The sequence below is a fragment of the Aquarana catesbeiana genome, linkage group LG02 (genome assembly GCF_042186555.1).
Source record: "Aquarana catesbeiana isolate 2022-GZ linkage group LG02, ASM4218655v1, whole genome shotgun sequence".
NCBI classification, from domain to species: Eukaryota; Metazoa; Chordata; class Amphibia; order Anura; family Ranidae; genus Aquarana; species Aquarana catesbeiana.
In genome coordinates, this window is record NC_133325.1 from 412,411,271 (window position 1) to 412,435,585 (window position 24,315).

Here is a 24,315-nt window from a genome sequence, read left to right on the forward strand (position 1 = left end):
CTAAACCTTGTGGGCAGCCTTCCAAGAAGAGTTGAAGCTGTTGTAGCTACAAAGGGTGGGCCAACTCAATATTGAATCCTACGGACTAAGACTGGGATGTCATTAAAGTCTATGTGCGTTTAAAGGCAGGCGTCCCAATACTTTTGTTAATATAATGTATATCGTCTGTGACACTTCAAGTACATTTTTTCTGTGCAGATGGGGGCAAAAACAAATGTTACTAGACTATTTTCTCTCCAGCTGAAATGTTTTTTAATTATAAGAATAAAGATAATGTAGTATTATGGCCACTAGATGGAGCTGATTATCATAGAAAATAAATACTTACTATGCTAGTCAGCGCTACTGTATCTAGTGTCTATAATGCATAATTTTCCCGAACCACTCTATTTTAATGAATAAATTACATTTAACCTGGAGCGAAAATAACCTAACAACATTCTTTATACCCCCATTCACACAGAACAAATGCATATGCATTTTCACAGCATAAATAGCTCTGCATTTTTTTCTTTATAAAAACTGCCTTTAAATGTAAGAATGTGTAAGTAAGAAACAATCGATGCCGTAAATTTCAAGGTGGAAAGATCTTGTAATCCTCTGAGATCTACCCCTCTGATAGAAAACATTGATCAAAATACACCGTTCTGAGTTATCATTGCAAGGAGTGGCTAGTTTAACGTAAAATACCCACAAAAGTAATCAAATTTTCCATTATACAAAAATGTATGTAAAAATCCAATTAACTTACTCTCCTGTTAATGATAGCAAGCAGCTAGAACTAAGGGAGGCATAGGAGGAGAGGAAAATTAGTACATATGTAGAGTTTATATTTGGGAAGCATAATTCTGGCCATGGTGTGACAGTGTTGTGATTTTACATCGTAGCAAAATAGCTCCACTGGCCTAAGCATGGTTGTAACTACATGACACATTGCTTTGCTTTATCCGCTGTTTAAGAAATGTCAAAGACGCATAGCAGGGATACTCAACCATTTTACAGTTTATACACAGTCTGGTCCTGTATGACAAAATTGTATAAAGTCTAACCAGCTTCAGAGACTCAGCCAAACAAGGAGTGGAGCATGGGTTCAAACGTAGGAGGGGGATAGTAGTTATTAAAGGATACTAAAGGTAATAAAGAAAAAGGTAGATGGACAGAGAGAAAGAGGAGAAATATAGACTTCTCACCAGTATAAACAGGCCTTTGTTGGATAAATTATGAAATTCGGGAATTGTGGAAAATACAGAGAGCACCAGGCAGCTGAATACAAGGACGAATCTGTAAAGAGAAGAGGGGCATTAAACACACATATTTATGAAGTATATATTTTACACACAGGAATACCATTGCAATCACTTTTCTATTACTATTATTTACTATTAATACAAACGATAACAGTAGCGGAAAATGTATTATAGGGTTCCTTATTCAATAAGGAATTGCAATAATAAATGATAATGTGTGATCGAAAATGCGTTTTTGTTACTCCACACATTTACATCATCATTATTTATCGCATTGCCATACTAAGTAGGCAATTGCTGTAGTAATATGGATTCTATTTTAAAATACATTCAGTAGAAGAACATAGAGCTGTTAGAAATAATAGGTAATATATGTTTAAATCAAATTACGTTGTAAAATAATCCCCTTGTATTGGGAAGCTTGCTGTCAGCCTGATATTCAGAAAAACATGCATTGTTATTCAAATATTTAATTTAGTCACAACCATACATCTGCTTTGTGTACTTATTACACCTACACATACTATTCAGTGTCATAAATCCTTCCGCAGTCTGCATTACCTCCAAATGGCCAAAAGAGGGAGCACAAAACACAGCTTGAGGCTGATACAGTACATGGCTTTCAGCCGGCACAGTATTACGCTGTGAGCCCCAACTGATTTATATAAAAATAATAGACGGAAACTGGTTACATTTAAATTTAACTAATATGAATCATTATAATCATCACCCTTAGAAACATAGAAAAGTGACAGCAGAAATTGACTGATTAGTCCATCGCAATCATTTTTTTTGTTGTTGTTTGTTTTTTGTTAACTTTATTGTCTGACTATAGATCTATGTTTGTCCCAGGCATGTTTGAAGCCATTTACTGTTGACTGTCTCACTACCTCTGCTGGAAGTTTATTCCAAGCATTAACTACCCTTCCAGTGAAATAATACTTTCTAAGATTAGTTTTGAACTTTCCTCCAGTTAGTTTGAGGTCATGTCCCTGTGTTCTTGATTTTAGTTTCATATTGAAGAAATTGCCCTCCTGAACCTTATACCCCCTTGATGTATTTAAAGGTTTTAATCACGTCTCCCCTTTCCCTTCTTTCCTCCAGACTGTACAGATTAAGGCTGGGTTCACACCTGGGTTTACCCACATCCAATTCGCATAGCAGGAGAATATGAGCGGCGCTCTATGGAGCCGGTTCACATGTCTCCAGGGCGGCTGCGGAGCACACTGCACAGAAACGCTGTGCATCTTTGCCTCCGTTTCAGGGCCGAATTCAGGCAAAGATTCTGCCCCGATTCGTCCCTGAAATGGAGAACAGGGACGGACAGCGTTGCTGTTTGATCCGCGGCCAGTTTAGGTGCGATGCTTTAGTTCCTAAAGTCTCACCTGATATGTTTTATCCTCCACACATATCACCATTTTTATTACCCATCTCTGGACTCGTTCTATTTTCTCAATATCTTTCTGTAAGTGAGGTCTCTATACCTTTAAAGCATATATGTGTAGCACCCTTTTAGGTAGGTGCTAGAGAAAGTATAGTTTTTTGGGTTTCCATTCCTAAAAGGGGGACTGTTAGGTAAATTTAGGTGCTCTCTTCCTACCAGGGAGTAGTGATCCATTGATAGGGTCTGCTCAAGTGTGCTCAGATGCTGCTCATATTGTTTGCCTGTTTCTCACTGGTCCAATAGGATGAGGCATATTGGACAGTGGGAGGAAACCTGACAAATGGGAGAATAGGCATAGTTACAGCCCTGGTCATTGGCAGAGGAAGGTGCCTCAAGACACGCTGGGTAAGTGTATATATGTCTAGAACACATGTGCTCGGGATCTTTGGCTGGAGAGTTGGGTTTCAAAAGGGGGGGCTGCCACCCTACCTCCTTAGTACAGGCTGCCATGCGGCCATAAGTGGTCGACCTGAGGGCCGGAGCTGCAACCTAGATGTCCTGTAGAGCTGACTAGGAGAAAGGCGTGTCTACAAGGATCTGTTCCTGGCTACTGTGAGTACAGATCTGCGTCTAGGGGACTGTCCTGTGAGGGGTACTCGTGAGTGTCGTGAAGAAGAGTGGTGCATTGTGTCTGCTGCCAGAGCAAGCAAATTACTTATTCTTCCACACAGCTATAGTCTGGTCCAGTAAGAGTCTGCTATCCAATTTAATTTAATGGAGTCAAGTGAGAGTTGTCCTCATCTGTGTATAGTTCAAGTTGGAGTATGCCACTAATCCCTTCTCCGATCCAAGTTCTACCAATAAATACAAAAAAAAAATTACCCTAGACCAGTGATGGCGAACCTTGGCACCCCAGATGTTTTGGAACTACATTTCCCATTATGTTCATGCACTCTGCAGTGTAGTTGAGCATCATGGGAAATGTAGCTCCAAAACTTCTGGGCTGCCAAGTTTCCCCACCACTGCCCTAGACTGTTCATTGGATAATGAGCACCCAAGTGTCTGGCTGCAGGACAATCAGAGGGAGGCCTAGGGAAGACTATACTCAGCAGCCCCTACGGGGGCAGTGATACATATGTTACATATAAAACTAGTAGACATAACACAATAAAAAATGAATGTCTTTTAGTACATTGTTGCAATCCCTGCTGAGCAATAAGATGTGTAAAACCAATCGTTTTGATGCCTTTTTTTTACATCTCTGACTGTATTACAAAGGTCGGGAACTTTAGACATTGCTCTCTTCCTGCAGATTGCAGGCATTTTTTTAACATGGCTATGTGCAGATTTTTATATTACACTGTAACATTAATCTGGTCACTGAGAGACTCAAGAAAAACATGTGACTTCATCTAATTAGTGACTGGTGCATGTCCAAGTTCTGTTTTTCTTGGTGACAGATTGCCTTTAATCACTACCTTTTTAAATATGCTTATAAAGGATTGGAACTCAAGCATGTTTAAAAACCATTTAGCTTAAAGTTGATTATTTCCTATGAGAACCAAACTATTTTGTCATATTTCTGATGAAGAAAATCCCATCCAAATATTTGTAAAAGCCAGTAACAGAGACAATTGCTGTATGCTCTTGATTTGTTACGCTGTGAAGCAGCTGAACACAAGACTTAGGAACTTGACTGCACAGGGGTACATAGTTGCAAAATCACTTATCCAAAAACATCAGCTGCATAGTCAGAGATGGAATTTATACACACGCCATCTGTACTACTAAAATTACAAACCCTTACTGTGTATTGCAGAATGCTTTGCCAACAAACACATATAACAACACACTCCAAACTATTCACTCTCCCACTGCTTCTTCTACCCTTTCCCCTAGTACACACTGAATGGCTTATATACAGAACTTTGCATTTGATTTTTTATTAAAAGACAGCTTTAACTTATATTTATAAAAATATAAAAGTACCTGTTATTATTAAATATAGCTACCACTTTACACGATTCTTTAGATACTGTGTATTCACATTAGTCTTTACCCTAAAGCAGATCTAAGATCCCAATGTCACTCATACTAGGGTAAATTAACCTACTAGAATATTTTAGAAGTGTGGAATGAAATCTGTAAGTACAAAAAGAACAAGCAAACTCCATGCAAACAGTGTGTTGACTGGGATTTGTACTGGAGACCACAGTGTTGCAAGGCAAAAGTGCTTATTACTAAATGATTGCGCTGCCCCAAAGCCGGCTCTGTGGGCTGAACAGGAGAAAATCAATAGTTTCCTCCAGCCACTTTAAATAGCGTAGACAGAGGAATCTGCAGATCCAGCTATTTTATTCAGTCAGTCGTTACACCTTTGGCTGCCTGAATACTTGAACATTAACTGCACCTGATTTTTCCATCAAGTTTTGACAGGGTCACCCACAGCTCAGGAATAGGGATGAGCCGAACACCCCCTGGATCGGTTTGCAGCAGAACATGCGAACAGGCAAAAAATTTGTTCGAACACACGAACACCGTTAAAGTCTATGGGAAAAATCAAAAGTGCTAATTTTAAAGGTTAATATGCAAGTTATTGTCATAAAAAGTGTTTGGGGACCCGGGTCCTGCCCCAGGGGACATGTATCAATGAAAAAAAAAGTTTTAAATATGGGCATTTTTTTCGGGAGCAGTGATTTTAATAATGCTTAAAGTGAAACAATAAAAGTGAAATATTCCTTTAAATTTCATATAATAAATGTGACAAACTTGGTATTAGATTGAAAAAATGATCCCACTTCCCCTTAAAGGAATATATTCAATGGCAAATCAAATTCGTACATAAACCATAAAAAATAACAGTGTATATAAAGGGTAATGTCTTAATTTAAAGCAAAATGAAAAAAAAGGAGAGAGGAAAGTCCATATGCAAAAAACACCCTACAAGTGCTGTGGTAATGTAAAAAAAGAGTCCATGGGGTTCCGGTAAGCGGCCAGTCACTTCATTTACGGTGGTGGACCCACACATCTGGGATTTCATTTCATTTTAATTGGACTCTTTTTTTACATTACCACAGCACTTGTAGGGTGTTTTTTGCATATGGACTTTCCTCTCTCCTTTTTTTTCATTTTGCTTTAAATTAAGACATTACCCTTTATATACACTGTTATTTTTTATGGTTTATGTACGAATTTGATTTGCCATTGAATATAGTCCTTTAAGGGGAAGTGGGATCATTTTTTCAATCTAATACCAAGTTTGTCACATTTATTATATGTTTTCACAATATTTACCTATTATTGGCTGAGTACTTTGTTCCAGTCATACACATGCTAGTTTTTTGTTTTGAGCGCGAGTCAGTATTTTTCTCACTTGATTTCTGTGTGTTTGTGTCACATATAGGACTCTGCAGCTTAGATGGTTAATATTATTTAATTTTGATGCGCAGTTATTTATTTAATTTTTCCTTTAAATTTCATACCTGGGGTGTGTCTATAGTATGCTTGTAAAGTGGCGCATTTTTCCTGTGTTTAGAACAGTCCCTGCACAAAATGACATTTCTAAAGGAAAAAAAGTCAAACAGGAGCAAGAAAGCTTAGGTTAGGTTCTTTTTTATATAGGTAAAGTGGTACTTGAGTCATTAAAGTAACTACAAAACAAACCAGCATTTACTAAGGTCAAAGACAACCAGTGCTCCAGGACAACCAAGCACATTTCAATGACAATGCACTGGGAGCTGCTGTGCCATAACATTACTGTCTCACAGACAGAGCACTTAGGAGGTTCCCATCACTGGCATGGTTTCAAAGGGTTACCCATATGAACATACATAAATATTAGAGTAATGTATATTATTATTAAGGTCTGCTTCACACTAGTGCAACTTCAGATGTGGCTTGAGTCGCACAGAATCACATAAGGGAAATCACATTGTTTTCAATAGATACAAGTATCTAGAGTTAGCACAAAGTAAGGATAATTCTCACTTATATGCTGTAGTCTGGAAGGTGGAAGTCGATAACAATGTGGTCCTATTTGTTATGTTACCATCCAAGTTAGAAACACAAGAGGGGGTAGTCCACAATTCATGGCCAACCTTATAGGGGAGCAGAAGCTTGACAAAGGAGCATGCACCATTCCCGATCTCTGAGTGTGTATGCTCTGAAACGCATCGCAAGTACATCCGGGAATGTCACTGCGCCCGATGCTACAGTCCATCTTGTGTCCCAGCCCTCGCTCCCTGCTTTCTCCCATCTACCCACCACCTAGTTGGTCGAGACAGTAAGAAAAGTGGCAGTGACAGCTCTAATGCGAGCCCCTGACTACCCACACACACCAGACTTTGAGCCTTATGATGTGCCTGCTTTTAACCTCAGAAATGTGAGTGATATTTCACTGTGCTTTGATTAAACTCAATTTACAGTCTACACTCAGAGGCACCTTTATTTTTTTCTCTTTACATTGTTTTCAATGGTGTTCGTTTGCATCAATGCGAGCAATTTTGGAAAAGGCTTCTTTATTACTTTGGTGTAATTCCAGTGTGATTTTGGCATCTTTGAATATATAAACCTTATCAAGGTTGCATCCAAGTAGCACTACGTAGTCGCACTGAAAGCCAGATCAAATCATATTGCAGCGGTGTGAACCTAGCCTAAAATGATGTTTCTAATATTGCTTTTAAAAAATTGCTATAAATACCTTATTTTAGATCAGTTGTAAGCTGGTCACCTGATCTTCCTCAAGTTCATCAGTGATCAATGATAAATATGTGGGCGGAACAGATTTTCAGCATGCGATGCATCATGCACTTATCATTGCAGTGTGTTACTTCTGTCTGTTACCAGTCATTTTTTTAATGATTAGTCACATGACTGGCAGAGCACAAAAATAAAAATAGATATAAAACATTATTTTATTTCTTATTTCAGTCTTCTGAGCCACCCCACCTGTCTCTCCTGCACATCATTCAGGGTGGCTCAATGATTGTGACTGACAGTAGAACATTTTTTGCTCTGCAGAATAGTCACGAGGGGAAAGGAATACTTGGGAAAAATAGATGAAGTTCACGACTCCCTGATGATGAATTTGGAAAATTCAAAGACAGAGTTACTTAAAAGACTGAAGACTGCATGCAATAACATTGCCACTCTGCATAGCTGGCAGGATCACTAGGTAATTACTGTACAAACTGGTAACAGACTTTTTAAATAAAAAAACAGCACACAAAGTCAGACAGTAAACCTTTTAGGGCTGGTTCACACCAGATGCAGGACAGTGCACAATCTATAGACATCCCCTTTAATATTCCATTCCAGGAGTGAGTATTGAATGCTTTTTAAATGGGTCTGAAGATGTAGCCTTTACCTGCAACATGCAACAGCTTTTGGTTGCCTTTTCTGACCACAGATGTGATTTCTAGTTAAAGCATGAAAATATAAACTTTCAAATAACAGGTCCAAACTCAACTTGTTATTATTTAATATTATATTTTTTACTATTACAATATAAGACAGTTGTTTTTCCACATAAAACATTTCAAAGCAACAGTAGACACATAAATATTAAATACACAAAAAGCATAAAGCATAAATATAAAAAAAAATTGTTGAATTGTTCACAAAAAAAAACTTTCTAAAAACAAGAGAAAAAAAATAGCAATTTTGCAGCAAAATGTATTTCTCAGAAATCACTCTTCTGTTTCCTGCTCTCATATAACATGTTATGTTTAGGGCTCATTCACACTGCCCACACACTAAACGCTTCGTTTTAACATGGGGGCAGCTGTCGTTTTTTAGCTACATTGAGCCGCGGTGAGGGGGCGGTGTGATAAGCATGTAAGCATGGACTCAGGAGTCAATCTATCCCAGCACCCAAGGCATGATGAAAATGCACTCTGAGTTGTACATGCGCAGCTCAGTGTACATTCATCAAAAAGGTATTGGCAGGTAACACAGAAGCTTTTATGGCCGTATAAATGTAGAGAGTTTATTTAGCGATAAAAGCCTACATGCTAGCATTTTTTTCTTTTTGTAAAAGCACTTTAGTTCTGCTATAAGCATTATGCAGAGAAAAGGTTGCACAGACATTAGAAGTTCTGCAGTACACGTAGTGAATAAGAACAGATGCCAAGAGTGACTCCCAAGAAGTGTAACCATATTGCGTCCCTGCAGAAGCAATAGCATATACTATTACATACAAAACAAGTACAGTGCAACATCCAACATAATAAGAACAAATACTGAAAATTACACCTGGAATACAGGACACAGTTTGTGCTTCTGAGTAAAGTCTGTACCTGCACAAAAAAGAACAGATACTCAAAATTTTGCCTAGCATAAAGAACAAGACAGGGGCTACTTTCCATTATTACACAATAAAACCAGATACAGAGAATTACACTCAGCACACAGGAAAAAGAAGTGCTACTGCACACTGTCCATGCATGCTGAATAAGAACAGATGATGAGAATTACACCCAGCTCATCAGTAAATAGACATCATAAATGTGTAACCTGGGCTGTAGCTGATAACTCCTGTGGAACTTCTTCCTTTGTTGTTGCTGTATTATCCTTCTGCAGCGTGGTCATGGTTAAACTGAATATTCATTAATGCAGAAGTACAGCAGTCATCTTCAAGGAGACCATTTTGTAATGCTCATCTACAGAGTGCCTCCACTGCAGGGGGCAGCCATCTTGGCTGGGTCTGTGGGGACTGTGATTGGCTGATGCAAAAGAGCAAGGGGAGTGTGAACTATTGCAGGGGGCAACCATCTTGGCTCGGTCCGGGGTATTGTGATTGGCTGATGCAAGAGAGCATGGGGGGGTTTAAACTGGGCTTCTGGAGAAAGGGAACTGCGTTGTAAAACCAGCCTGCAGAATGCAGGGAGAAAGCCACTGTGGGGACCATGTGCTGCCGCAAACATTTTCTGTGCTGAGCAGCTGAGAGAGAGAACCACACTGGTGCAGTGAACAGGAAACAGTGGTATGTGGCCAGGGTTTGCTGGAGCTATCTGATGCTGTGTTGCCCAGGAGAAGAGGACTGATAAGAGATTGCTGCTGCCATCATACTGCTACATGTGAGGCAATGGTCCTAGAAGCAAGCATATGTGCAGGAAAGAAATTGAGCTGCTGTTGCTGCTTGAAAAGAATTCCTGCCATTGCTGATCACTATCGGGTGAGAACTCAGAGAAGCAAAGAGACTGAGAATCTTCTCCCTGGGATAGAGAAATTTGGATGCCTGGTTAGATCAAACTGTACTAGAGAGCACTCCCACCACTTGTAAGGAAGGAAAATAGGGACTATCTCAACAGGGAGGAAAGAGAGGGATCATCAGCAACTTCTATCCCTATCTGACCTAACCATGGCCTTTTTTTAATTTAGAGCATATGTCCGGAGACCTAGAAGAGAGTGCCCTGGGACTGGTAAGAGACTAATGCCTGGTGCACACTACAAGTTTTTTTTCCGTTCGGCCCATTTTTATTGAACCAGCCGATGTTTCCCGACATTTGGCCCATGTGTACGGGGCTTAACACTGCACAAGTTAATCTGTTGTCTGTTTCTCTACTGGGAACAGTTGTCCTTTCTTCAAGGGCCCCACATTTGCCTGTAAATGGCCAGTGGGATAAACCTGGGGCTGGCAAACCAAGTTAGGACTATCTTTATATACTGTTTCTAGGTAAATGCTGATTTAATTTTGTTAATTACTTTTAGCCAAAACACTGCAGGTGTATCTCAAAGTATCACTATTGACTTGCTGATTGCTTGCATAAATAAAATTGCTAAACCTCTCTTCTTTTAGGCTATACTTGACCTAATACATTCTAAGAAATACCTCAAAGTGTGACAGTAAGTGTTGGGTAAGTGAGGTGTGTAATCTTCAGGTGTGCAGAGAAATCACAAAACAATTGAGTAGCTCCTTGAGGGGTAGCACTACAAATGGATACTGAGAATTACATCCATCATATATCCCAAGAGAAGTAGTACTCTGTGCACATGAGCCAACTTAATCATTTTTCCTCACCTAATATTCCTGTTTCATTGCAAAACACATAATTTTGGTAATTTACTGATATTTGATGTTTCTGAACATAAAAAATATTCAATAAAAAGACAAATGAGCATTGTTTTCAAGTTTCTAGATGTGCTTATTGTCTATGCACCTTTGTGTGTTTTTTTTTTTTTTTTTGGTAATGCGAAATTAGTCAAATAACAAAAAACTAAATTATGTGTGGTAAAAACAATGAAAAAAATAGTTGTGTGTGTGTGGGGGGGGGGGGGGGGGGCATCACAGCATGAATGATCATGATCAATGATAATGTTTATTGATGAGGTTCTGGTTTGGCTCTACCATGGGTAAAGGCAAATAGCATGCTTGCAGGATTTTACTTGGCTGAATCTGTTGTAACTATAGCCTTTGAACTTAGAACATCTGGCTTACAATGGTCAATAATGGGTGCTTTGGTATTTGCCAGCTCCCTCATGGAGAGATGACAGTCTGTGTATGGGGTGAATTACTATACAGTGCTATCATTTGCTAAATTGCTGTGAACTGCAGTGTGGCAGGAGACATATTCCTGTGTACCCCTGTGTTCACAGTTCTGAAACCCAACAGTCCTTTATGTACCTTTTTGTGTGTGTCAGCAATAACTGTAATTGGTGTTTAGCTGCAGTCTTTTTTTCCCAATTTTCTAGGTATATCTATTTTCTGCTATTTTGAAAAAAATAGGGTTGGGGTTTAGTCTTTTTTTTTATTTTGGGTTCTGCAGCATAAATGAGATGCTGACAAAGGCAAAGCTGCCCTTTGCAGCATGTCATCAGGTATTTGTGTGGTAAAGTATTACATAGTTACATCAACACATATTTATTCACCCTATAGCCATGGCTGCCATTATAAGCGGAGATTCTACAAATTGGAGTAGTAGAGGGCAAGCAGGTTTTGCGGGCTAAAGTGGTGGTCACACCACATTTATACATTCTTGTACCAGCACTCTGGCATTTTAAAGGTGCCACACCATGTTTCCACAGCTGGATCTCAGCTGTCAAAGTTTTGCTGTTTGCTGAAAGATAGATCCTGCTCTGTATATTGAAATGTGTGGCCTGTTCCAGTGCTCCCACATTGAAAAGGTGCCATGCAAGGTTTCCACAGTGGGACTTCATCTGCCAAATATTTACTATTTGCTGCAGAGTACATGCTGTTTTGTGTCTCAAAGTTTGTAACCTATTCCAGTGTTCTGGCACTCTAAAGGTGCCACACAATGTTTCCACAGTTGGACCTAACTCTCCAAATTTCTAATGTTTGCTGCAGGGTTAATCCCTTTTTTGGTGGGCCAAACTTTACATCCTTTTGCAGTGTTTTGTACTGTAAAGGTGCTACAATTTCTTATGTTTGCAGGGAAAATTATTTGTAGCACTATTCCAGTGCTCTGGCACTGAAAATATTTGCGGATAGTGTCTCTCAGATAATACACTCAAATGTTTATTTAAAAGAAAAACCTGTCTCATCTCTCCATCTTTTATTGAGGCCTTACAAAGCTGTTTATGAACTGTCAAGCTACTGTTTAATATTTGTGGCTATTGCCTCTCAATAACACTCAAATTTCTGCAAATTGCTGCTTGTATATTGTCTATTCCCTGTAGAATATTTGTGGCTATTGTCTCTTAAATTATACACTATAATATTTACTTTAGGATAAAACCTGCATTGTCAATCCCTTACACCCTTTATATTGCAGCCTTACTACGCTGCTTACATACTGTCCAGCCACTGAAAAATATTTGTGGCTATTGCCTCTCAAATAACACACTCTAATATATATTTCAAGATAAAAAAATGCCATGCTTCTCCCTCTAAAATAAAACCTGCCTTGTCTCTCCCTCTTACATTTTGACCTTTGAAGCTTCTTTATCTCTTTTTATTTGGTGCCAATTCAAATGCTCATGTGCTGTCCTGTCATGACACTACCCAATTTCTACCACATACCTGAAACCTATATTTTGAATTTTTTTAGAACAATTGGTATTGGCAATATGGAGATGGTAGAGGTTCGCTGAATGTGGGGTTGTGGCTTTGAAGTGGCTTTGTGCATTCTGTTCTGACATTTTATTAAGCTTTTAAGACAACGTAGTGTAAAACACATAGCTCAAAAACTATATTGTTAAACTGTTATGCAATTGGTCAATTTCTATGAAGTTGAGGGTTTTAGCAATTTTTTTAAGAGTAAACTTTCCTGTAGCTTTTTCATTTGTTGCATCTGCTACTTCCACTGGTCAATTCAGACCTATTTGCCACTGGATAAAAAAAATCTGGTTTAAATCTGGTTTTGCAGCCAAAACTACTTAAAAAACTTCAAGCTGATATGAACCAGATTGAGGTGCTGATGCTGTATTTAAGTCAAGCTAAATGTAAGATTAAAAAAATAAATTAAACATCCAAAATATGTAATGTCAGAATATTGTGTCACTGATGTTCATGAAAATTGTACTTTTCTGTAACACCACATACAGCTTAAAACCATCTTCCAAGGATGTAATTTAAAGTATTGGTACAAGGTTGCATTAAAAGGACATTCTCTCTGCTATATTAAAAAAACATTTGCCTGTTGAATGTCCCCCATGGCAGTGTCAAATTTCTCATGCTCTTTTTTGTCAATATCTTACCTATTAGCCTTATATCCAAAATTTTGTATCAAAATGTGCCCTTCATATGCTTTAATTTGATTTGATGCAAGTTTGGAATTCACGGACTTTAAGTAATATTTGACAACCTCCCCTGAGAATCAAACCTGGGCAGATTCACTCATGGAAATCACACTTAATGTGAATTTAAAGAAAGTAACATAATAATGAAAACCCCAAAAATAAGTACAAAAATGCATATGTGTTGTTTTCTTTTTGTTATCTGAGGTATTTTAAAAAGTAGCAAAAACAACAACGTTTCCATTTTTAACACCACATGTATGCTTGTGCTACTGTTTCTTTAAAAATTTTAAGTATTATATGGACAGTTTTTTCCTTTATTTTAAACAACCTCTAATAAAAAAAAGACACCAAAAATGCAGAAAAGGGAAAAAACATATAATTATTTTTTCCTTTTTATTTTTATTCAATTTTTTTAACCTTGGTGAATGGATCTGGGTTGTGAGAGTGCATCCATTCATAACACTGTGTGATTCAGCATTGTTCTCACTTGATGTACATGGATTCTAGGGATAACCAAATCTGTACAGGTTCGATTGGCAGGGGGTTTGTTAGATCTTGTTGGAGAGTTAGGGTTAGGATTGAATCTCCTTAAAGTTTATAGGGTGTGGGGGCTTCCTGTTAGTAAACTCTGGCCATTTTTTGGACTTATGGGCAAACCTGTTGGCAAAAAAGGCATTGGAAGCTGGACACTACCAAGAGAGATGTGTACTAATAACAAAAACATTTAAAAAACACTGTGCATTGAAGAGAAAGTTCTTTCTCCTGACAGTTCCATGTCAGCCACCACCGGGTAAGGCCCCGCACACCCCCATGCAATCAGGACCTAACTCATAAGATTGACCCCCACACCCTGAAAGGCGTTCCTTTTCTTTCCTCTATGTGGTCAGGACCTGGTGCAGTCTCCTACCTTGCTGGATCAATGATCCGGCCATTCGTCCAGTGTGGGCCTCCTGGACATAGCCCCCATTATGCCCGCTAAACGCATCGGCTGGTTTTCGGGGCATCGAGAAGCGGACCAAGGGTCTGCAGCAGGGGTGGCATTGTCTCTCTTCACTCGAATGTTCAACAGTCCATGGAGCCCCAGGGATCCCACTGTACAGCTACAATCAAGCCCTCCAGGACTAGCAAGATGGTGGTGCGTTCCACAGTAATTCCAGGAAGTCGGGTGGACAGAGCATGTGTGAAGTTAGTGACCAATCAGATGTCATGGGGGCAGGGCCAGACGACTTGCTACAGGATTTAAACTGGTGAAGGTTCAGTATAATGCTGCCTCACAAGATACAGTGTGCTAGCGCTGCTGTGATTGCAAGCAGGAAAGTGAGGTAGGCAGGGCTCCCTGCTGTGGAGATAGTGGGCTGTGTGAACCATAGATGACCTGTCTTCCTGTGCTTCCTTAACAGTCTGCATCTCCTATTGCTGCAAATGAGACAACGCCAATCCCAAAAGACCAGCATATGCCGAGAAGGGGGCTCACCCACCGCTACGTGGAATGGTCGTATTCCGATTTTTGTCACACATCTTTTATTTTTTTTTTTTTTTTCCTGCCAGCTCATCAAGGCACCATTCATCTCCCTGCTCAGAGAGAAGCCGGTCAGAACAAGGGTATCGCTCTAGGTCCAGGGGTAGCCAGTGCAGAGAAAGGACAAGAGACCGGCGTGATCGGTTGAGGTCCAGACGCCGTAGCTCCCCTGTGAGGACCCGAAGCCCATCCCACCATCCTCAACCTGGGCCCCAGATGTGCTGGGTTTGTCCAAAGGAGTCGCTTCCTGGCAAAACAGTTTGCAAAACCTGCCTTAAGGAGGTAACCAAGGATAAGGAAGCAGGGAAAGGAGAGATGGTGTCCCTTATGAAAGAAGTGTTTAAACATATGCTAAAGTAATTTGCTGAACAGCTGCAGCCGTCACATCAGCAAGCCCCTTCTGTGTCCCAAGTGACTACACCTCAGCTAAGAACTGGGGCTGAAGAGGCCCAGGCGCTACCCAGATCAGCATCCGAAGACTCGTCTGGAGAGGAAGAGGACGCAAGTTATAAAGGGTTTGATTTCAACCTGGTACAGTCCTTCCTTAAGGATTTCAGGGAGGCCTTACAATGGGAAGATGTAATTGAGGAGCCGCTGAAGAAACTGCTACGCTATTTCAAGAACAGGAAGAGAGAGGGGCTCACCTTCCCCTTCATGGATGAAATTTAAAGCATAATAGAAGATGAGTGGAGGCAGCCAGAGAAAAACACTTTTTTTTTGCCGCCTAGTCAAGTTGTACCCCTTTGAAAAGGAGGATGTTAAACATCTGGAAGACCCACCTCTAGTCGACGTAGCCCTGATGCATCTAACCAGGCTTGTTACGTTGCCGCTAGACGATGCAGTCTCTTTCAAGGACATCCCCAATAGGAGGGTAGACTTGGACCTGAAAAAAGTCTACACAGTCTCAGGAGGGGCATTCAAGCCATCGATAGCCCTGGCAGCAATCTCCAGAGCCATGGAGGTCTGGATATACAATTCAGAATTAGCCATTGCCAGCGATCGGTAGAAAACCGTGATAATGTCATCACTCAACAACCTGAGGCTGACAGCAGGGTTCATGGCGGAAGCTGCCATTGACATAATCAAATCCCTGTCACGCATGATGCTTGGTGCAGTCACCCCTTCAAGGGAGGGTCCCTATTTGGGGACAAGCTCAATACAGCAATCGCCAGGGCGACAGGGGGAAAGTCTGGCTTCATTCCCCAGGGCAGGGTTTACTCCACCAAAAGAATCCGGCCTTTGGCCGGCCCACCAGAACAAGAGGTAGAGAAGAAAGATCCTATAGGCCAGGGAGGGAGTTCCGCAGGCCTTGGAATACTCCCTCGGGGTCGAAACAGAAGAAGGCAGTCACCCCTGCGGGCCAGGAGCCCCAGAAATTGTACCATAAAATAGGACATTTCTGGGAGTTTCTCGAGAAACTGAAGACAAACTTCGTACTGACCGCTCTCCCCTCATGCTCCCTGAAAAAGAAGATTCTGCTTTAGTATGTGAACACGCTCCCTCTGGGAAGCCCCAGAGGGAGCGCTTCCCAGGAGTTTATTCACCGCTATTTTTGGTACAGTAAAAGTTGGGAAACTGGAGGCCGGTGATCGACCTCTGGGTGACTGAACAACCACGTGAAGAAGGAACACTTCAAAATGGAATCATTACAGACCATCCTGAAGGTGAAACAACCCGGAGACTGGCTCCTCTCGGTGGACTCTGAGGTTTACAATCGGCCCTCTTCACTACCAATTTGTCTGCCTGCCCTTCGGGTTGACAACCTCACCCAGGGTATTTTCCAAGGTCCTGCTGGCAGTAGTGGCGCAACTAAGAAGATGCGGGACTACTACAAGTTGTTGCCTCACCGCGACAGAGTCATCACAACCCTTCAACAGCTCGAATGGCTCATAAACTTGGAGAAGAGCCAATTAGATCAGTTCCAGCTGCTGGACACACAAAAAAACATGGTGTCCCTACCGGAAGGGAAGATTCCCCCTATCTTAGAAAGGGCAAAGTCTGCAAGGTCGGCCAACTGTCTCCCCACCAGGACCTGCCTCCAGCTGTTGGGCACGGTGACATCAGTAACGCCCATGGTGAAATGGGCCCAGTGGCACGCTTGTCTATTCCAGTATCGGTTCCTCCAGCAGTGGCACTCCCAGAATCTGTATCAGAACATATCCCTAACACAGTCCATGAGACAGAGTCTGGCCTGGTGGGAAGAAAAGCAGAAACTGCTGCAGTGTCACTCCCTCCTCCCAACATTCTGGATAGTGATCACCTCAGACGCCAGCAAGTTAGGATGGGAAGCCCATTGCGGAAACCAGTGGGTGCAAGGCAGATGATCTCAACCACCAAAGGAAATAGGTTGGAGCTGAGGGCGGCAGAGTCTGTCCCTCCTGGAAGAGGTGGAACCCATAATGTATTGGGCTCAAGAGAACCTACTTCGCTTCTCAGCAGTATACATACCCTGACATGCCAATATCCAGGGGGACTACCTGTCCAGGACTACAGTGGACAACATAGAATGGTCCCATTTGGCACAATCATTCAGGGAACTTGTAGCCTGGTCTTTTCTCCCAGAAATGGACCTCTTTGCATCTCTGGTCAACGCGAAGCTGACCAGATTCTGCACAAATTTCTATTCATCCAAGGGCAGCCCTGGTGGACACTCTGACTGCGAAGTGGGACTTTTAGACAGCTTACGCTTTCCCCCCCAATGCCTTTAATACTGCTCTTTCTGAACAGACTGAGACGGGAAGACATCACGGTACTGGTAGTGATCTCAGATTGGCCAAAACACTCATGGTATCCTCTACTCTTACGTATGAGTGTCAGGGTGCCATGGATGTTACAGACAAGGCCAGGTCTCCTGAGCCAGGGCCCAGTTCAATACGCAGTGCCAGAGAAACTCAGGTTAATGGCCTGGATATTGAAAGGCGGAGGTTCATAAACCTAGGGTGCCCTGCTTAAGTAGTACAGACCCTCATGAAGGCCCGCAAAAATAGCACAACCAGTGTCTACAATAAAAGCTGGCAAAAGTTCCAAGAGTATGCAGCATCAGCGGGGCTCGGGATGGAAGAACTCAAAGCCTGTCACATCCTTGAGTTCCTGCAGAAGGGCCTAAAAAATGGGACCAAGTGCAAGTACGCTTAAAGTCCAAGTGTCAGCCATTTCCGCTGTCACGGGAATTCAGTGGGCCTCTAGCGAACTAATCATCCAGTTCTTTAAGGCTGTAGTGAAACTAAGGCCTCCCAGAGCACCCGCACTTTCCAAGTGGGACCTGCCACTAGTTCTCAAAGGAGTGTCGCTGCAGGACTTGACAATGAAAGCATCTATCCTGGTCGCAATAACCTCAGCCAGGAGTGAAATAGCGTCTCTGGGGGCTAAAGAGCCCCACGCGTCCTTCGGGGCAGGTAGGGTGATTCTAAGGCCAATGTCAGACTTCATTCCTTTGGTAGCCACCAAGTTTCACCAGAAGATAGTGCTACCCACCTATTTCCGTGAGGATGGACAAGAAATCAGCCCACTGAATGTGGGAAGAACATTGAAAATGTATTTTGAAGCAACCTCTAGCGTCTCCAGCAGAATCATCGCCGCCTGGCTCGTAAAGACAATCGCCATGGCATACAAGGATAGGGGGTTGGCGCCTCCAGAGAGAATAACGTCTCACTCCACGAGGAGTGTTTCAACATCATGGGCAGCTGCATGTGGCATATCTCCAGAAGTCATATGCAAGACAGCAACCTGGTCGTCCATGCACACGTTTGTCTCTCACTACCGCATTTACCCGGCAATGTTAACAAAAGCCGAATTTGGCAAAACTATTATTTCTGTGGCCGGTGGCCAGAAGTAAACTCCCACCCTTGTATCTAGTTATTTCCCTGTGGTGGCTGGCATGGAGCTGTCAGGAAAAAAGGAAAATTGTATATCAAATACTTAACGCAATTTTCCTTTTCTGACAAGCTCCAAGTCAGCGCAAACTCCCACCCTATGGACAAAGATCTAGTTGCGTAACGCCGTTCAGGTCCTGTTGCATGGGGGTGGGTGGGGCCTTACCCGGTGGTGGCTGGCAAGGTGCTTGTCGGGAAAGGAAAATTGCGGTAAGTATTTGATATACAATTTTCCTTTTTTGGCAGCTTCAAGGGAAAACATGAAAGATACACAAAACATTGCAAACTTTCATTATGAGGCTTTCATGATACCAGTTGAAAAATATGCAATGTGTATATTTATATACAACAACATTTATATTGAAATAAAAAGTTTGCCTTCTATTATTTATAACAAAAACATGGACTCACATCACACATATTGTGGTCCTAGGCTATACATATACAATACTGGTCCAACATTTAATTTAAAATGAAACAATCCATAAAGGAATTGTGTGTAGAGAATTATTTATTTTTCAATTAATTTCACTGAGCAGCATCTGTTACATTAGGAGTAGGGATCTGATTGTTTTAACACTGACATACAATGGTTAACTGATAGGTTCAACAAAATCTCAAAAACACTTCAAGTTTCCATGGTTCCCCTCAAATCCTGAGAAACACATCCTCACCATTGACATATCTCCAATTCTAGTTACCCCCAAAAGGTATACAGGAACTTACCCCAGAGATAGTATGGCTTGAGGGGAAGAGGAAAATAAACAAATCCATTAAATTACACGCTATGGGAATATCTTAAAAAGAAAACCCCTCCCCCCCAACTTACACTGACACCAGCATTGCAATCTGATAGCAAAATCCATTAAAACTAGCATTAGTTACCTGCCTTTTTCTTTTATGTTAATTGCAGTTTCTCTGTGGTGTTTACCCCTATGAAGAGAATATCAACCCCACCATCATTTAAAAACAGCTAACATGGCTTTTACTTCCTGATTCAGCATTTGCCCACATGTTGCCTTATCTTGCATATGCACCGTATATTGGTTCGTGATTATGAATAGCAAACTGAGCAAAACCTCATATGGCAAAACGCATGTGCAGATCACTAGATCTAGTATGGCAAATGTGCTGTACAAAAGCTCAAACTGCACATGCACTGTGTGAGGTCTAGCTCAATTTGCTCGTAAACATAGAAAACCAAACTAGATCTCATACAGCACATGTGTGAGATCATTGTGGAAATTGCGAGTGATATGGCCTTCCCAGGCCATGTCACTGGTGCCACAGTGGACCAGGAAGTGGCAGGAAAAAAAGTAGGTTAACAAAAGGTAAGTAAGTTAACAAAAGGGAAGGTTACAAAAACATTCATAGGCTGCAAATAACCAAATGGTGCTTGGTAAGAGCATGAAAATATATATTTTTCATGGATTTTTTTGTTTGGCGGGTAACATTTCACTTTAAAGCTGTACATAGTGTTAAGGAACAGTACAATTTTTACTCACAGCTTCAGCAACATCAGGCTTTGACATAAAATATTTGCTGTGGAATTGATATTTTTTTTTTTATTTACAATTAGCTTAATCAGGGTAGTTTTATGAGCGATAGATACATCAAGTGTTAACAGAACTGCTTTGACCAGCACATGGAAATTGGTCAGTGGTTAACTGAGGTTGTCCCTGTTGTCCCTGTCGTTGGCCAATTTCTATTCACCTATCAGCCTACCTGGTGTACCCCTAACTTTTATTTTAACCATGAAGATGGGGGGTGTAATGAATGTGAGAGATATAAAGTCAGGTTGTTTTAGTTATTTCAAATGATGCAGCAGAATGCTGCGAACAAAAGGCAGCAACAGAACAGATGGTCAGCAACAAGTAAATGTATAATGTTTATTGTGTATGTATAACTACACATTTACTCTTTCTCTCAATGTTACCAGCTGGTGGTGGTCCCTGTGTTCTTGGTCTCACTATTAATACTTTTTTTTTTTTTTTTATATGATCTGATGATGATGATGGTTTTCAAAATCTTTGACAAATAAATATGTGAAAAGTTTGACATGCATTTTTATTCAGCTCTCACGAGTCAATACTTTGTAGAACCATCCATCCATGCAATTATAGCTTCAAGTCTTTTTGGGGATGTCTCTTCCACCTTTGCACATCTAGAGATTGAAAATTTTGCCCATTCTTCTTTGCAAAATAGCTCAACCTCTGTCAGATGGATGGAGAGCGTCTATGAACAGCAATTTCAAGTCTTGCCACAGATTCTCAATTGGATTTAGGTCTGGATTTTGACTGGGCCATTCTAACACATGAATATGCTTTGATCTAAACCATGCCATTGTAGCTCTGGCTGTATGTTTAGGGCCATTGTCCTGCTGGAAGGTGAACCTCTGCCCATTCTCAAGTCTTTTGCAGACTCTAACAGGTTTTCTTCTAAGATTGCTCTGAAATTGGCTCCATCCATCTTCCCATCCACTCTGACCAGCTTCCCTGTCCCTGCTGAAGAAAAGCATCCCCACAACATGATGCTGCAACCACCATGTTTCACATTGGAGATGGTGTATTCAGGGTGATGTGCAGTGTTAGTTTTCCGCTACATATAGCGTTTTGCTTTTAAGCAAAAAAGTTAAATTTTGGTCTCATCTGACCAGAGCACCTTCTTCCACATGTTTACTGTGTCCCCCACTTGGCTTCTCGACAACTGCAAATGGGCCTTCTTATGGCTTTCTATAAACAATGGCTTTCTTCTTCCCACTCTTCCATAAAGGCCAGATTTGTGAAGTTTTGTGGAGATTTGTGTGATTTTTTTTAAATAATCTAACCCTGCTTAGCTTTTCCAAAACTTTATCCCAGACCTGTCTGGTGTGTTCCATGATGCTGTTTGTTTACTAAGGTTCTCTAACAAACCTCTGAGGGCTTCATAGAACAGCTGTACTTATCCTGAGATTAAATTACACACAGGTGGACTCTATTTACTAATTAGGTACTTCTGAAGGCAATTGGTTCCATTCGATTTTAGTTAGGGGTATCAGAATAAAGGGGGCTAAGTACAAATGCACACCACACTTTTCAGTTATTTAGCAACCAAAACCGTCCCTTTACATCAAAAGCAGTTTTAGACCAGCTAGAAAACAGCAATAATAAATTAGAATCACTTGCAGAATTGAGTGATAATTATTTGTGGGGAAATTCGTCATCAAACACTGAAAGTAATGACAGCGACAATTCTGCAACTGAGCAAATTTCAGTGTTTTTGATTTGATTACATTATTGAATAATTGTTATTATTATAATATTATTATTTGTTAGAATTATTTATAGTTATTTATTATATTATAATTTATGATTTCATGTTTCAAACTTTATCATATCCGGGATGTCTACTAGACTCTGGTTTGGACAGGTTTAAGTGAGTTATTCCTAAGAATTACAGGCCTACAATATAAAACGCCACATTTCCATGTAAAACAATTGCATCAAAAATCTGAAATAATCATACCGCCAGGGAGGTTAACCCTCTTGGGCATGGAGTTCATCAGACCTTCACAGGTCGCCACTGGAGTTCTCTTCCATTCCTCCATGACGACATCACGGAGCTGGTGGATGTTAGAGACCTTGGGCTCCTCTACCTTCCATTTAAGGATGTCCCACAGATGCTCAATAGGGTTTAGGTCTGGAGACATGCTTGGCAAGTCCATCACCTTTACCCTCAGCTTCTTTAGCAAGGCAGTGGTCATCTTGGAGGTGTGTTTGGGGTCGTTATCATGTTGGAATACTGCCCTGCGGCCCAGGGGAGGGGATCATGCTCTGCTTCAGTATGTCACAGTACATGTTGTCATTTCTTCAGTGTTGTGAGGGGTGTACTCACTTTTGTGAGATACTGTATGTATATATATATATATATATATAATATATATATATATATATATAGTATCAGAAAACAGGTGAGGTAAACAGCACTCGGCAGGTCTCCATGTGCAATACAATCAAACCATCCCATTGGTTATATATAAAAAAAAAGACAAAGGATTGCTGCACAAAAAATGTATTCTTCAAAAAAGAATCCATCATAAAAGTTCCATCATTACAGTTTCAGGCTATTAAAAGTAGCACCCTTCTTCAGATTAGAACATAGCGCTATGCGCTGCTTGCTGTGGGGGCACTCGGTAGGAGGTAGGAGCGGGAGTGCCAGCGAGGGACCCGAAAAGAGTAGGATCTGGGCTGCTCTGTGCAAAACCACTGCACAGAGCAGGTAAGTATAACATGTTTATTATCACTTTAAAAAAGGCCATATCAACATAAAATAAAAGCAAATGTTCCCAAAAAAAGAAATAAAATTCCCCAAATAACTGAAACAATAGCCCACTGTTTTTTAAAGGGAAAGCTTTGCACCACAAAGCAAAAACAAAATATGGGTGGAAGGGCAGCTAAAAGAGAACACTGCCTTCAAATCAACCACAAACTAAAGTTAGGAAAAAAGCCCCCAAACTCAAGATAACCCCCTTCTCCCGCAAAAAAGGCGACAATCAGTGGCGGAACTACCGCCATAGTGACACACACGGCCGCTATGGGGCCCGCAGCCGTTAGGGGCCCAGTGAGGACAGGCGGCTCCGCGGGTGACAGCGGGTGAGAGCGGGCGGCTTTGCGGGCCCACGGGTGAGAGCGCGGGCGGCTCCGAGGGCTGTCAGTTGGTGAGTCAGCTAGGCGGCTCGGCCCATGTGTAATCTGCTGTTCAATGGCATTAGTTCTTTTTTTTGTGGAGGGGGCGGTTTGCAGGGGGGGGGAGCGGTTTGCAGGGGGGGGGCGGTTTGCAGGGGGGGGCCATACAACATTTTGCTATGGGGCCCTGTGATTTCTAGTTACGCCCCTGGTGACAATAGCCCACTTTTTAAAAAAGGAAAAACCTTTCACCACAATAAAGGGGTGATCACCCAAAGACATAGCAATCAGGGAGCTGGCAGCCGGGGGTGCATAGAGATGACATCATCTCTCACCGCCCAGCGCCCTCCCTGCAGTGCAGTTCCCCCCTCACTGTGCAGGCAGCCTCGGGAAGCAGAGAGATGACCTTATCTCTCTGCTGCCTGACTCTGGGACACAGCATGAAAGTGACACAGCAAGTGACAATCCGTAATGTGTGACAGGTGAAGTGGCAAGTGACAATCCGGGACGTGGCAGCAAGTGATGATCCGTAATGTGTGGCAAGTGACAATCCGGGACGTGACAAGTGACAATCCTTAATGTGTGGCAGGTGACGTGGCAAGTGACTATCCGTAATGTGTGGCAGGTGACGTAGCAAGTGACAATCTGTAATGTATGGCAGGTGACGTGGCAAGTGACAATCTGTAACATGTGGCAGGCGACGTGGCAAGTGACAATCCGTAATGTGTGGCAAGTGACAATCCGGGACGTGGCAAGTGACAATCCGTAATGTGTGGCAGGTGACGTGGCAAGTGACAATCCATAACATGTGGCAAGTGACAATCTGTAATGTGTGGCAAGTGACAATTCGGAAAGTGGCAAGTGACAATCCGTAATGTGTGGCAGGTGACGTGGCAAGTGAAAATCTAATGTGTGGCAAGTGACAATCTGG

The 24,315-nt window shown here is 41.5% G+C and overlaps 1 protein-coding gene across 3 annotated transcripts in view; it reads right to left on the minus strand.

Annotated features, from left to right (window-relative positions):
- Positions 1–24,315, minus strand: part of KCNQ4 (potassium voltage-gated channel subfamily Q member 4) — a 231,963-nt gene that overhangs the window by 89,280 nt on the left and 118,368 nt on the right. For all 3 annotated transcript variants that reach the window (XM_073615414.1, XM_073615415.1, XM_073615413.1), the window contains exon 2: positions 1,191–1,281. In XM_073615414.1, the coding sequence (XP_073471515.1) occupies positions 1,191–1,281 (91 nt within the window). The remainder of the gene's footprint in view (positions 1–1,190; positions 1,282–24,315) is intronic.